Here is a 16,754-nt window from a genome sequence, read left to right as displayed (position 1 = left end):
GAACACTTAGTTTCATCTCTGTCTTCCACTAGGTGATTTTGACAGAGATCTACACAACAGGCTTCCAGCGCTCGTTTTTTGATGACGATGACTTAACCATCATAGCAGAGAGTGACATCATCTATGCCTTTCAAGCTTCACCCCTTTACATCAGGGGTGGCTCTGCACGAATCTCAGGTATGTGTATATATATTATATACTGTATGTGTATGTTTGTACAGCTACTCTTTCTGTTTTTCAAATCTGATTGGTGGAGAACTATTTTTTGGGTAGTATCTTTGACCTCCATACCCATGTATCACTTATTCTGGAACCTGATGTATGTCTCTAAAGTGGTTAAATGGGATTTTTTTGTTTACTAAGCTGTGGTTACCAGCCTCATGACTATGTACCAATAACAGCATTGCTCAGATACATTATATCCGTGTTGCCATATATAATGTTTCTGAAACTGTATTGTACAATATTGATATAGATGAAAGGTGCTGTATGTAAGTTTTTGACTCTTCTAAAGCAGAAAAATATCATAATATGTTTGCAGATATTTAAGAAACTTGCTAAATGAACATTCTGGTTTATCTAAAAAAAATCAATCAAAATCTAATGTCAGATATTCTGCTTTGAAAATTGGAATTTCATGAACGCTGTTTTTGTTTTGGTTCTTTTACCCCCCAATGCCAGATTAGCCAATTATATTTCAAGCCCTGGCTTGGCTTGCTGGAAAACGTGTATTCAATCATTCAGAAAGGCTCTCAAAGCATGCGTCTGTGACCGAAATGTGAACTCGGGTGGACAATAGCAGACTCTGAAATGAGACGCAGATTAAGAGTTCCACATAAAGTTATTATTAGCAGATAATATAATTATGAGCGTAAACATTAGGTGAGCATTGTAACTGCGTGTTTTTATACTACGCTATATGACAGGATTTGCAGTGATAAGCAAATCGGCTGTTTGCACTAGATTAAATATGACAGAAATGTAAATACAGCCATTTAGAATCACAGAATATGCACTCACTCACGACATAGTACAAATTATAATCTATTAAATACATATTAAACCTCATTGACATTATTATTTGTACTTGCTGAATGATTAATACTTGTTTTGTAACTTGGCTTGTTCACAGTTCTAAAGATCAATTTCACACGATTTATTTTGCTTTCAAAATCTGAGGTAAAACTATGTGCTGTAGTATGGCAATAAATGTCATGTAAAATTCTATTCAAACTCACATTATTAGCATTTAATGCTAAGGTTGCACATGAAGGACGATGATCGACACACAACTTTATTGGAAAGAAATTGAATACAGACATTTATATATATATATATATATATATATATATATATATATATATATATATATATATATATATATATATATATATATATTTCAGGGTGCTTTCAAAATTAAACATATGGAAAATACTTAATGATAAGATGGTAGGATGAAAGAATGGTAAAATACAGGAGAATCTTGGCAAAAATGGGAGGGTTGACATAAAGTGAACAGGAAGTGTTTGTGGAACAACTGTTTTGCGAGGGAACGCAAAACATATTTGCGAGGGAATGCAAAAGCTTAAAATGATATATTTTCCTATCACTCAGTTTTTTTTTCTTCTCCCACCCAGTTTTTTTTTCTTCTACCAATTTTGTTTTTCCACCATCATGTCCCTTCCAGGTCTCCATAAGTATCCAATATTTTGGTTCAAATATGATGGAAGGCCTGGACATTTTTAATGGTTTGTGACACGACAAAGTCTGTTTGCCATGGTTGGGAAAATATATTAAATGGCCCACATTCAGTTCATGCGGATGTAAATTGAATTGGTTAAAAAATAAATCAATGTTTCTCAACCGTGTTCCTGGAGGACCACCAACACTGCATGTTTTGTATGTCTCCTTTGTCTGTCATGCTCATTACAGGTCTTTCACTCTCTGCTAATGATGGTTAGGAGACATAGAAAATGTGCAGAGCTGGTGGTCCTGCTGGAACGTGGTTGAGAAACAATAAATGACATACTAAACATGCTATGTATGTATATATATATATATATATATATATATATATATATATATATATATATATATATATATATATATATATATTTGTGTGTGTGTGTGTGTGTGTGTGTGTGTATGTGTATGTATATATATATATATATGTGTGTGTGTGTGTGTGTGTGTATATATATATATATATATATATATATATTTGTGTGTGTGTGTGTGTGTGTGTGTGTGTGTGTGTGTGTGTGTATGTGTATGTATATATATATATATATATGTGTGTGTGTGTGTGTGTGTGTGTGTGTGTGTGTGTATATATATATAGTCACCATAAAATATATATTTTTTAACACTGTGTAATAATACAATTGTAAAACTTATGCTAAAATAAAGCACCAGAAGTTACCAATAATAATAATGTAAATAAAGTTACTACTGTAGATGCTAATGTCTAGATCCCCTAACTTTATTGTTTATTTGGCATATATTACTCTAAACAACATGAAATAATAACTAAAGCATTTTTTACAGTTTGCAGAGTTGCAGAGACTTTTCATATTACTATAAAAACAAAGGTTTTATCACAAAAAGGGGAGCCCTGTGAATTAAGACCCAGGTGCAAAGACTTTTATTGACAGAGGCGGATAGAAAACAAGCGGGTGGGTCAGAGATAACACACAGTCCAGTGTTGGTTCAGGTGGTTTTCTGAGGCGGTGCTCTGTGTACTGGAGATCTGTGGAGAGCAGAAGTGTTTAATTAACAGTCTCACTGTGTTACTCTTGAGTGATAACCTCACACACACTGAGTAGGGCTCGTAAAGTGAGAGAGATTGCATGAACATATTTTTAGTCAGCACAGCTCATTCTAATATACCTAAATATTTTTCATTTCCAAAACTGGATCTGAAAAGACCCTCAGATGGAATGCTGGGAAACACAGCTGTCCTGATGTTCAGCCATAAAAACGTCCCTTCTTGATGAAAAGGCTTGTCTGCCCTCCATCTGTCCCTGATGGCATATGTGACCTTGCTGAATTAATGTGTTCATTACATGCAACAGTCTTCCGTTGTAAAGGCGCAATAAATTGTTGATGGATTCAGAGTACAGTATGTTGGCTTCAACTTATTCTTAATGTATTTGTTTGCTGGCTCATATATATGCATATGGGTCAGAGTTGCAACGTCAAATTGTGGCCTCTTTGTTATAGTTAAGTAATTCTATGTACATAGAATGGATATTATGCAAGTAAAGCATGCAAGCAGCACGGCACGGTTGCTCAGTGGTTAGCACTGTTGCCTCACAGCAAGTAGGTCACTGGTTCAAGTCCCGGCTAGGCCAGTTTTTGTGTGGAGTTTGCATGTTTTCCCCATGTTCACATTGGTTTCCTGCAGGGTGTTCCGGTTTCCCACACAATCAAAAGACATGCGCTATAGGTAAATTAGATGAACTAAATGGGCCATAGTGTATGAGTGTGTGCAGGAATGTGAGAGTGTATGGGTGTTTCCCTGTACTGTGTTGCAGCTGGAAGGGCAACTGCTGTGTGAAAAATATTCCAGAATAATTAGTGGTTCATTCCGCTGTGGTGACCCCTGATAAATAAGGGACTAAGCTGAACATGAATGAAAGCATGCAAGCAATGTGTAAGATTTAGGGCTCTATTTTGACGATCCCTGCGCTTTTAGTCCAAAGCGCAGGGCACAAACTGAGAATCCACTTTTACTATTTTAAGGATGGAAAAATCCGCTTTGCGCCGTGGCACATGGTCTTACAGGGTTGAGCTCATTCTCAAAATGAGTTATAGGTTTGCTTTGAGAATAAACCAATCAGAGTCTCATCTCCCATGCCCTTTAAGAGCCAGTTGCACCACACCATAGCGCATTTGCTATTTACATAGCAGACTTTGTGAGTGAAAAAACTGAACATTTCACTAGCGAGAAAACAGTTAAGCAGAGCATCTAAGGGTGGAGCCGAACCCGAATACAGTATTCGGAAAGGCACGAATAGCGTGTTCTTACGAATACTTGATTCGAACAAATACTTGAAAAATTATTTGTATTCGGAAGCAAGAAAAACATTATATCAAAAAGCAGCGTTTCCTCATGAGACCACAGTGCATGCCCGCGTGAGTGAGTGAGTGAGTGAAAGAGAGAGAGAGAGACAGAGAGAGAGAGAGAGAGAGACGCTCAGTCAGTAGTCAGAGGGCGGGGCGGAGATAAAAGGTGTCTGGCACAAGCTTCTCCACAGCAACAGACAGAAGGCTCGGCTGAGCGAAAAAAATACTTCACTGCATCACTATTTTTGTTAAATAGATTTTTGTACCTTAATTGAGTTCCAAAGGCAGTTTATAAACTTGTAGCGGAGTTAAAGCGGAGTTTGATCGGGATATTCTATTACGCTGCATTATTGACGTCTGCAACCAGGTGCTCTGTTTACACAACGTTAGCTCTGTTAGCGCGGTAATTTAGACAATAGACTGTTGACAGAGTAACGTTAACGTTCGTTTATAAAGGTTAAAACGATGCTTTAGCAGTTGTGTCGAATAGTATGCACTTATGGGAGTTATATGGTACGTCTAAATTACTGTCTTTTGCAGACAGCAAGATATATGCTATAGGCTAGTTAACCTTAGCATAGCTTCCCGTCACTTTTTATTAACTTGAAACTCCTCAAATACATTTGGGCACCCAGAAAAAGAGTGAAAAAGACTGCTGCTGAGCCCTTTCTTGGTCCTCCACCAGTCAAAATAAAAAAAAACCTTCAGGTTCTGTGTGGAAGCATTTTACAGTCAGTGCTGCTGCAGATAAAACAAAGTGATACTGTATAATGTGTGCAAAAGTGAAATCAGCAGAGGCAGAGATATTAAACATCTGTCAACATCTTCTATCCATAATCATTCATTGAATTATTTTCGGCTATATCCCTTTATCAATCTGGGGTTGCCACAGTGGAATGAACCACCAATTTATGCAGCATATGTTTTATGCAGTGGCTGCCCTTCCAGCTGCTACCCAGCACTGGGAAACATCCATACACTCTCTTTCACACACATACAATAGGGACAATTTAGCTTACCCAATTCACCTGTATTGCATGTGTTTGGACTGTGGGGGAAACCGGAGCACCCAGAGGAAACCCACGCCAACATGGGGAGAACCCAGTCGGGGCTCGAACCAGCAACCTTCTTGCTGTCAGGCGACAGTGCTACTCACTGTGCCACCGCGCAACCTTCTATGTAATGTATTATCACATGCACTAAAAGCATCCTCTCCTGATACTGTCTGTGAACCCCCCACAAGCATCAATCCCCTCAATCAGCACAGCTATGTTCTGCTAAATCCTCCACAAGCACCAAACCATTAACACAGCCACATTCTGCCCCAGCAAGTCAGTTTCAAACATTAAAAAAAAGGAAAAAAAAACAAACTTTGTGTCTGTTTTGTGGCAGGCAGATGACAAAAGCAGAGCTGTATCTTTTAGTATTATATAGAATACTTTTGTTCTGCCAGATCTCCCAGGCAGGGTTTTATTTAGATTTATTTAGTTAATATTAGTTTTTGGAATTCTGTGCATTGGAAAGAAGTTCTTTCAGAAGAAGAACAGTTTTTTTTTGAAGCATTATTTGTTTTTATTCTGTCTACCTCAGTGGTGGTGAGGTTCATAATATTCACAATGGTATTTTATTAGTTGTTGGTTTAACCATGGATGAGATAATGGCTTCTATGTTATTATCTTTTCAATGACATTTCTTGTCACATGTTCAAAAACAACAGCCAATATTGCATATCTATAATTTATATAATGGGTATAATTAAACAATACTTTCACTATAACGTAAATAAGAAGTGTAATAAAAAAAATTTATATTTTTGCACCATTTTGAATTTTACTCGAATACAAATACAAATACAAATACTTTTCCCCCTCAACAAATACAAATACAGATACAAATACCGGCTGCTCCGCACATCCCTCAGAGAGAGAATGAAAGATGAGGCTCCTCATTGTTTACTTTCGCTTTCACTCTTATGGATAGAGAAATGTGTTGTACGCACAGACATCCATAAGCCTGTAGCCTACATAATTAATTTAGTTTGTGAAGCGCAAAGAATTGTTTCAGTTCTAATTTCAAGCAAATTGTTATAAATAAACTTAAAAAGCCCCCCGAGATGAAGAAGGCATTAAAGTATGGTTTTTATATGTTTTTATGAAGGCTAGAAAATAATATTTTTGGTAATATTTTAACCCTTTAATTCTTTTTCATTTGTAAAGATATTTGTGTATTGCTGTACATCTTTGTGTATTAAGCGGTGTGTAAGCGAAGCGCACAACTAACGTGTTCTGCGCTGGACAATTGACCAGCTTTGATCTGATCTTATGAATTGTTTATTATAGATCCTAAAAATAGCAATGCGCCTCAACACGGTTTCTTTTTTAGACCAGAACGCCTATGGGTCACAAATGAGCGCAAATGCATTTGCTATTTAAATAGCATGGCGCAAAACGACCAAGCTGAAACTAGGAAACAACAATTGCAATGTGCTGCATTGTGCCGGGTGTATGATAGGCCCCTTAAAGTTTCAAATACATGTGAAAATAAAATGTCAAAATATTGGGAAAATACTTTAGTCTTCCATCTTCATTTTATTATGCTTTCATTTATTTTATAATATTATTTCAGTCATTACTTAGAATAATGTTGCATTGTGTGAATGATTGTTACGAATTACACATGATAAGGACTGAACTAAACAAAACAAGGGCAGAAAATTTAGATGTATGTGAGAACAAAACTACAAACAGCGTTCAACATAATTATTAAATATCAAAACAAATAACTCCAGAAACAAGAGCACAACACAGAAAAGCAAGGTTCTATAAAATAAAAGTCAATTAAACAGTTCATAATTTAAGACCATTTATGATTCTTAGGCCAGAAAAACTTTAAGTAGAAATATTTACTAAGGTTATAAATGTTCTGTACTATCACATTTGATTAATTAAATGCATATTTGCTGAATAAATATATAGATTTCTTTCTATAAATTTATTCATCAGGGGTCGCCACAGCAGAATGAACCACCAACTTATTCAGCATATGTTTTATTCAGCGGATGCCCTTGCAGCTGCAATCTAGTACTTTGAAACCACCATCACACACACTCATACACTATGGCCAATTTAGTTCTTACAATTCACCTATAACGCATGTCTTTGGAATGTGGGGGAAACTGGAGCACCCGGAGGAAACCCATGCCAAAACAAGGAAAACATGCAAACTCCACAATGAAATGCCAACTTGACCAGCCGGGACTCAAACCAGTGACCTTCTTGCTTTGAGGGGCCCAAGCGTTTTGCGCTACACCACTGGGTGTTTCCTAGTGATGAGTTGCAGCTGGAAGGGCATCCGCTGCGTAAAACATATACTGGATAATTTGGCGGTTCATTCCGCTGTGGCGACCCCAGATTAATGAAGGGACTAAGCCAAAAAGAAAATGAATGAATGAATGAAGGTTTACACATTCTGACTAGCCTGACAAATTGGCTAGCTCCACCAACAGCATGAGTTTATAATGGAACTATAATTTTGCCTATTAAGAAACCATTTCTAAAATCCAATTATTTTGGGATGCATTTCCGCTTTTATTATTGTCACCTTGAAATGAAGTGTTTCTTTTGTCCTTCATAAATTCAACTGCGTGAAATCAAATAGCTGCCCTTGACCGTTTTTGCTTAGTTCATTCTAGATGCTTAATTTCATGTTTCTTAATAACTGCTTCCCAGTCGTTGTTTATTGGGAGGAAAACAGCATCTGAAAGCTTGACGTTCATTATGTGTGTGTGTATGTGAAGGCTGGCGTCAGATCACACACCCTACTGTGTTCAGTCTGCTGTCTGCTGTGCTCTATTTGCATGTCTCCATCTGTCTTTCTCTCTCTCCTTCACTCTCTTCCTCTCTCTACCCATCTGTATGTCACCTTGTTTTGTAGCGCAATAAAGTTTGACATTATTCGGCTATGTAGAGCCGCAGACAATAAATCTGCCCATGTTGGGAGGTGACCTCTAGCTCTCCGTGTCCTCGCAGGGTTTCACCACAGTCTTCCGTCCTCTCCGTACTCCTCGTCTGGTCCGGAGGGTCACCGTCTGGCCGCGTCCGGTGCTTTGTCATCTGAGTTCCTGAACCAAACCGATGGGATGCTGAAGGTCCTGTTGCTGGTGTGTAATGCCGCTGGAGCAGGACAGCAGGCAGTGAGGTACCGCACAAAATACTGACTGTATTTTGAGGTTGCAACTAAACAGTTATTCATTGAAACCTCATTTAAAAGTCGAAAGAAAAAAGTTTCAGAAAGTGTGCTAAAACGTAGAACATAATGTCTATTTATTTAAACAAAGTTTTAGTATCTTAATGTTAAAATTATATACTTTAATATATTTTATGATGTGAAACTTTTTGTAAGTTTTGCTTTGATTATATATCTTGTCACCAGTGTTGTGCTAGTTACAGAAAAATAATAACTAGTTACAATTACTTAATTCAAAAAGTAATTCAATTACTTTATTGATTACTCACACCAAAAAGTAATGCGTTACTTTTAAAAGTAATTTTTCAGCTACTTTTCCACAGAACATTTTTAATGCTCCCTTATAACTTTACTTCAGTGCTGCGTGGAAAATACACTGTTGATCAACTTCACAGTTTTAATTAATTTGCATTCTCACAACTAAAACAAAAGAAAACTTAAACAAAATAAATTTTTAAATACTAATTTATTGAAGTCAGACCAGCAGCATAAAAACAAACAAAAAAAATATCACAAGGTGAAAAACCAGCTGAATAATTTAGAAACAAAAAAGCAAAAACTAAGGTTATTGTATTTACCCTTTAAGCATGTTCCTTCACTACTTGAAAACTAAACTCAGCAACAATATACAACAAACACAAAACCCTTAGGAAATAAATAAATGAAAGTAATCTAAATTATCATTCAGAATCAATTTGGTGAAACTCAGCAGCAAAAATCTGCTATTATAACCATACATTTCATGCTTTTTAAACAAAACCAAAACATAACAGCTGCTCAAAAATGAAATCTATGAGCAATTTTCAAACCAACCACAAATTAAATTAGTACGTCAACAACTTATGGGAAGGAAGGTGTGTATATTTAAAGTGCAAAATCAGCTGTTGCTATACAGCTAAAAAATTATGTAAAACAATAAAAGAAATCACAGCATTTTTCTGAGCAATACAACATTTAAATAACGTGTTCTAAAACACAACAAAAATTTGTCACTGTGTCTACTAAATTCTACTAAAATAAAAAAAATTAATTTTGTTATACAGATAACAAATGTGTGCTAGATTTTTTTAAACAACAAACATAATAGTATTTGTAATAATAATTAATGATAATAATGTTAATAGTTTATCGGTTTCTCCTTATGCACACTCGGTCTACCTCTCTCACATTCTGTCTCGTTCTCAAGCACACTTGGCCTCTCTTGCATGCACCCAGTCTCTCCCGTGTGCACTTGGTCTCTCTCAAGCGCACACTTTGTGTACCTCGCGCGCATCCAGTCTGGCGGCCTCATACACAACGCGTCTTTTGTTACGCCCAGCAGGCACACAACGTCATAAGACGTTAATATTAAGTTAGATTTAGGTCATGACATCAGGTGACCAAAATTCAACGTCTAGCCAGCGTCTAAGGACAATGTTATTTTGACGTCCAATAACAATGTCAAATTAGGTTGATATTTGTTTGATTTTAGGTTTTTTTTGGAAAGTGACCAAAATCCAACGTCCAATAAACATCATATTGGTAACATCTACACAACATCATGGTGTAACATGATTAGACATTGATATTTGATTGATTTTAGGTTGATTTTAGGTTGAGCGTTGGACCTTGACATCAGCCTGACATTGGGTTCTGACGTCAACCGGATATTCATTCCCAGACAATATCCAACGTCTCTGTGACGTTGGGGTACAACGTCAATTTGACGTCATGTTGACGTCCTGTCCCTGCAGGGTAGTGGTTGGTTGGCATCGACAAATCCCACAATGCGTTGCTACTGTAAACTGGAAGATGTAGGTTAGACTTTATCCCAAATTAATTAACATACCTACTGTAGTAACGGTCAAACGCTAAATTTATTCAACAGAAATAAAATTTTAGCTGACAAGAACGTGAAATATTTTTGCAACTTTTGTGTATTAAAAATATCAGCAAATTTTAAAGAAACGTGCGTCAGCATATTATAAGTTTAAATGTAAATTCTGTATTTTGATGAAAAATACTTAAGTGTTTAGTCTATTTTGTAATGCCATTTAAAGTTATTTTGCTAAGTAAATTGCCATTTGATTTTAGTTCACCTTTACCGATCCCTTTCTCTTTCTCTCTCTCTCCAACTACACTTCCTTTCAAGCTTTCCTGTCTTAAGAAAGGCACAAAATGCTAAAAATAAATCTGTTACAATGTTAACATGACTTTACAAAAGCAAACTCAAATTTACATATAAATGTTTTATTTTAATGGTTTATATGCAGTAAATGTACTGAGACTAACTTTGTTAGTGTACCTTTGAAGGTGTCAACAAGTGGAAAAAGTAGATTCTTAATGCCAGAAAATGCAAGCTTGGCCAAACATCTACAGTATCATAACAATTTTTACCTCACCTTTTCGCTTTGGCTCTAAAAGCTCCTCAAAGATTGTTTGACGCTTGTCACGTCAGAGCAATCCCTCAGATGCTTTTGACAGCGACAGTGGCTCAGAGATCAATACTCTCTTAGGTGTGAATGCCTCCAGAAACCTAATTTTGTTCCATGGCCTTTTGTTATATGAGTTTCTAACACACTTTAATGGCAGTGTTAGACAGAGAGGGACTTTTAACATGCAGTTGTTTCTAACAGATGAGCTAGTAGTGAGTAGATGTCAGTTTGAAGGCAGTGATATTATGATACATTTTTTGTCATGTAAGAAAATGAGTCTAGAAAAGACTTTAATGTACAGCTGTAGTCTTGAGTTCATTAAATGGCAAAAATAGAAACTTAATGTTAACGCTAGGCACATAGCATAAGGACGCTTTTGCCTGAGGTTTCATATAAAACCCACGATGAGTATTAGGATTAGTGTTGTTATTTTTAGCTATAACTAAACTGTGAAGCATTTATTCATTTAAAAATTTTGAAGTTGATTTATTCACCTTTGGGCCAAGATGTGGGTTCTCAGATTAGCTTTTTTTATATTAGTCAACATTTCAGAGAAGTTGTATAAAAATATTGAACATCTATTCGTGTTTTGGGAAAATTTTTAACTTGTTTTGATCCACTTTAAACATTGTGTATGGATGTGTGTGTGAATGTGAGAGTGTATGGGTGTTTTTCTGTACTGGGTTGTGGCTGGTAGGGAATCCGCTGTGTATAACTTATGCTGGAATAGTTGGCGGTTCAATCTACTGTGGTGACCCCAGATAAATAAGGGACTAAGCCAAAGCAAAATGAAGGAATGCATTTATGAATGAATCAAAAATCACAATAGATCACTGTAGATTTCAGCTAAAATTGGAATGTAGAAAGTATGGAATGTTGGTTGTTGAGTTTTATAGCCCAAAGGACTTCTGTCATTTTAAGATCATCACAGGATCAGGTTTATTGCGAGATCTTTTGATGTTCAGAGTGTGCAACATCAAACAGTGGAAAAGTTCAGGAAGTCAGCAAAGAGTTTCACATTTGAGTGCACAGTGATTGTGCTTGTGACTCATTGCTCGCTGTAGGCTTAATGTAGTGATTTCTGCATGTCCATTTTTAAATATAAAAATACATCTAAAGATCTGACCTGAAAAGATCAGATTTCATATGGTTTGGGCTGTTTACACTGTCATCGCCTGAGTCACATGAGGGCGGGGGGGGATCAGATTCGGGACACATTTGCCTGCAGTGTGAATGTAGCCTAATTAAACTGACCAAGACAGTATTTCTTAATTGTTCTTGGCATTCGTTGTCTTTGTCTAAGTAATAACTCCTATTTTCCTCATTAGCTTTCTTAATGTAGGTCAAATGGGGTTAAATAGTGTTCCAATTTACCTATACCGCATGTCTTTGGACTGGGGGGAAATCGGAGCACCCGGAGGAAACTCGCGCAAATGCAGGGAGAACATGCAAACTCCACACAGAAACGCCAAATGACTCAGCCAAGGCTTAAACCAGCGACCTTCTTGCTGTGAGATGACAGCACTACCTACTGCGCCACCGCGTTGCCTAGATACTATTAATGCAATAAATACAAATTGTGATAGAGATGAGGGAAATATTTCTGCCAGGACAATATAAGACAGACTAGGTCATTGGTTAGAGGTGACTGTTTGGTTAGACTCAAGAGATTTTTTTTCAGTCAGAGCAGCAGAAAGATCAAATAAAATACCAGTGTATATTAGAGAGAGTGCCACATTAATATTTTAAAACCATGCTTAAAAGTTTGGCTTAAAGAAAATCTATGCAACCACTGATTTGATTTGATTTTATTGGCTATGATGTATTGTATGTATTGTACTGTAAGTTTAACTTATTTTTTTTTAAACTTGTGTCACGGTTGGGCAGTGAACACCATGATCGCCAAGATGTTTGCTGGTTTGAGCCTCGGCTGGGTCAGTTAGCATTCTGTGTGAAGTTTGCATGTTCTCCTTGTGTTCACATGGGTTTCCTTCGGGTGCTCTGGTTTTCCCCAAAGACAGCCACACTGGCAGGTCTGCCACAATATAATACATAAATAATATAAATGAGTATTTAGTGCTGTAACGCTAATTTGTTTTTCTGACCTAGTTTCATTTGTTTAAATATTTTCTGACCTACTGACATAATTTTTAATATATATTTTGAGAAACTGTTACAAAAGCTTTATATAATGAAATATAGTTTAACATTCAAAACCATACCTAATAAATTAGAAATAAAATAAACAGAAACTAAGATATTAATTTTTCTTAATTTCTTGTATTGTATATATTTAAATGTATTCATACCATGTCTATATAATGTATAATGTCCATACAATGTCTTCATATGTTCACAATTTTTTCTAGGGTATAAATATCTCTGCTTAAAATTATAGTTCTTGATATTATGAACCAGCAAAAAAGAAAATTATAATAATTTCCAGAAATCAAATTCCTTATTTAAACAAATATTAATTTAGTAAAAACATATTTTTAATATAAAAATATTTAACTGCATTTTACTAGTTGAATACCACAGTTATCTGCTATTTAGATTAAATTTCTTAATCTTAAAATTGTAAAGTTCCATATATTAGAAATGCACCTTTTACCATTAAAAATCACACATTTATATGAATAATTGCCCAATTTCTAGATATTTAAAATAATATTTAAATAAAGCTCAATTCATATCTGTATTTAGATTTTTCACTAAAGGCAGTGTTAATTTATGATATCTGCAATGTAATTACACAACATTATGTAACTGAAATGTTTATCAAATGCAGTTTTCTTTTTTAAATGTGTTTATTTGATGTTCAGAGAGTGTGCAGCATCAGACATGGTAGCTGGACAGTTAGATAGGCGTACAGACACTTTATTGCTGTATAATTTGGTGAAAATCTCACGGTGTTGTTGCCCAAGGCGAACTGTGACGTTCACGGCATCAAAGCGTGTTTGTTCAGATCTCAGTTCTCTCTCTGCCTCCTGTCTTGGAAAACTCCACAGTTGTTTTTGGCTGAGGCGAAGACCCAACACAATTACGTGTTTATCGCATTCTGAAAGACTCGCTTTCCCTCAGCTCACTTTTGTTTGTTTGGTCTCCTTTATTCATACTCCTGTGGCAGAAATCAGGCTAGAAACTTAATCACTAGCCTCCTGCTGGAAGAAAAAAGAGAAATAAATTATACAGGGTGGGGTGTATTTAAAGGACATTTTTGAGGACAGTGTCCGAATGTAAGCAGACGCTTATAAGCACCTTAAAAAGTGGCCTACAATCTTTACATAAACCCTACATAGATATCAGGTTGTGACAACATTTTAGGCCTTTTAAGTTCAAGGACTTCTAATGCATTAACATAAGTCTTGTCAAACGTAAGTTCCATAGCATGTAAATGTATACTTTATGAGGCAATTGCAACTGGTTTGCATAATTGAAATCTTTTAATGTGGCAGTGAAGCAGTTATCTGAACTTGCATATGCTGCGTTAAGACATAAACAAAAAACATTAATTATTTTGTTTCTGGCCTTGATACATAAAAACATTAAATGAAAAATAAATACATATGAAATTGTTAACAAAAAATTAATCTGATGTCAATTTTACTAGACATTTTTAAATAATTCACCATAAGTGTAGAAAATGCTTTTCATCAGAACTTTCTAATTTATTAGACAATGTTTGTTTTTTAATTGCTGCATTTACCCCTTTTCTATTCAATAAATTAATTAGATTATTTACATTTAAGCTTACACATGAACCACACCTTGAAACACACACATCACAATTTACTTACATTGTTTTAATTGTAGTAAGTCTTAATAATAATAATAAAAATATAAAATAATAAATTGTAAAAAGATACAAAATCCCTTAAAATATGTTAAAGAACATGTATTTAGAGGGTAAAGCTTTATTGTTATTATAGTATAAATATTTAACGTATCTTTAAAGGGTTAAAATTATTCTAAAATCGTTAGCTGGGTCAATAGGTCTACATGTGTTCAGTGAGCTCTATTTTATGCAATAATAGACAAGTTAAAATGCTTTTTGTACTCATAATTGTAAGTTATGCGTCTATTAGGGCTCCACAATTTATCGTTTGAGCATCGATATCAAGTGCTTCTGCAATAGTCACATCGCAACATATGCAATGTTAAGTTGGGATCATTGATCAGACCAGAAAGCACAGGTCAACACAGATTTGTGGAAACACTGCAGAATGGAATCATAATAGAGTGAAAGTTTATCATTCGCATGTGTTTAAAGGCTTGTGACTGTGTCAGCATTTGAAGAGAGTTTAAAGCATTTTAAAAGTTTAAAAGGATTGATTTTATTTAATTATTTATATGATGAAGACTATACAGTGCTATTTTATACTTTAATTACTTTTGGATTATTCAATTTCTGTGCCGGAATACTGCTGCTGTCTCCAGCAAACTGTAAAGCACGTTTTATTTCACTTATTTGCTCTGTTGTGTTTATAACTGTATTGTTTTATTATATAGCCTATGTATATACTGTAATAAATTACATAAAATTATATATATATATATATATATATATATATATATATATATATATATATATATATATATATATATATATATATATATATATAAATTTCAATCCCCTACAAAGTCATCCCATGTAATGACAAGTAGAGCTATTTTAGTTATTGTAGAGGAAAAAAATATTGCAATGTTACATTTTATCCCATATTGTGCAGCCTTTCTTCTATACAGAAATTGACTGTCAGAAATAAACCTCACAAAATACCAAATCATGAAAAGGATTTACTGAAATAAAAAGGCATAACTATGAAGGTAATTCAGTTGCGAAACTCGAGAGCTTGCAAATGTAAATGTGAGCACTTGGGATAATAATATTTGTATGTGTAGGTTGAAATGTACACTTACAGCTCTGATGTGAACAGCTGAAATCCTCGATTTGCACACACACACAACAATCCACACACTTGTGTTTTAAATTCGAAGTTGCAGATTAATAGTTGTGTATTTGTAAAATGTCATTCACAAATACAAAGTGACAGACACACGTGTGCACGGCAAATTTGACTGCATCTTCGCTCTACAACCACAGGTCGGCACTCACAACCTCTCAGATTCGTCAGTACAACTACAAATCTCCCGCGCTCTGACTTTTGCTACACATCTCCCGCGATCTCTGTAGCAGAACTCATCTGTGCACTCGCAGATGCAGAGTCGTGAGCAGCGCGGGGCGGGGGAGGGGCGGGGCTGGTGTAAAGCTGTTTCATTGGCTGATGCCTGACCAATGAACAATGCCAGCAGCCAACAGGACTGAGGTGCAAAATAATCATTTCCCACGATTATTTTATTATTTAGGGCTTATTTAAACTCTTTTCTGAAGAGATTCTTGTTAAAAATAATACATTCTGTGGAAATGTACATACCAGTAAAAGAGCAGCAAAGCCAGTTTATTGGCTAGAGCCAGCCAATGAGATGGGGCGTTTCTGTTTGTCAGGACACAGGGCAGCTCACGTTGTTGGAGGCCTCGAGCAATCAGAGGGTAAGTTATGATTTTTAATAATTATCTATATGTTCAATACTGTTAGCTAAGCTAAGGACTGTGCTGGGTGCTTCTCTTGTTTGTTTCTTATATAAGAAAACAGTTATGAGTTATCTAGGAGCTGCTTTCAATCATGGTATATGATTCTAAAGATACGATTCAACCCACATGAAATAAGAAGTTGTAATAGCATTTATAGTAAACAATATTACGTTTTTGAACCATACTAACTATAGTAAACTGTATTATACTGTATATATTGCAGTATCTACAACTTTGTTAATGAATGCAACAGCACACTGTAGTATTAACTAGCATGAACTTTAATAAATTGAAGTATACTTACACACACACACACACACACACACACACACACACACACACACACACACACATTAATAGCAATTAAAAATAACACTAGGCGTTTCAGTTTCTTACAGATCATACCGGTTTTTGTTATTATAACCTGCATC

General features: G+C 35.5%; 1 protein-coding gene across 14 annotated transcripts in view; it reads left to right on the top strand.

The window, feature by feature from the left end:
* The window catches only part of usp43b (ubiquitin specific peptidase 43b), a 154,603-nt gene that overhangs the window by 100,823 nt on the left and 37,026 nt on the right, over window positions 1–16,754 (top strand). For all 14 annotated transcript variants that reach the window (XM_087244455.1, XM_087244462.1, XM_087244456.1 and 11 more), the window contains 2 exons: window positions 33–177; window positions 8,097–8,265. In XM_087244455.1, coding sequence (XP_087100581.1) covers window positions 33–177; window positions 8,097–8,265 — 314 coding nt within the window. The remainder of the gene's footprint in view (window positions 1–32; window positions 178–8,096; window positions 8,266–16,754) is intronic.

The sequence above is a fragment of the Danio rerio genome, chromosome 3, assembly GCF_052040795.2.
Source record: "Danio rerio strain M-AB ecotype USA chromosome 3, GRCz13ab, whole genome shotgun sequence".
Lineage (NCBI taxonomy): Eukaryota > Metazoa > Chordata > Actinopteri > Cypriniformes > Danionidae > Danio > Danio rerio.
The sequence above is the reverse complement of the archived record's forward strand: the minus strand, read 5'-3'. Positions and strand labels throughout refer to the sequence as shown.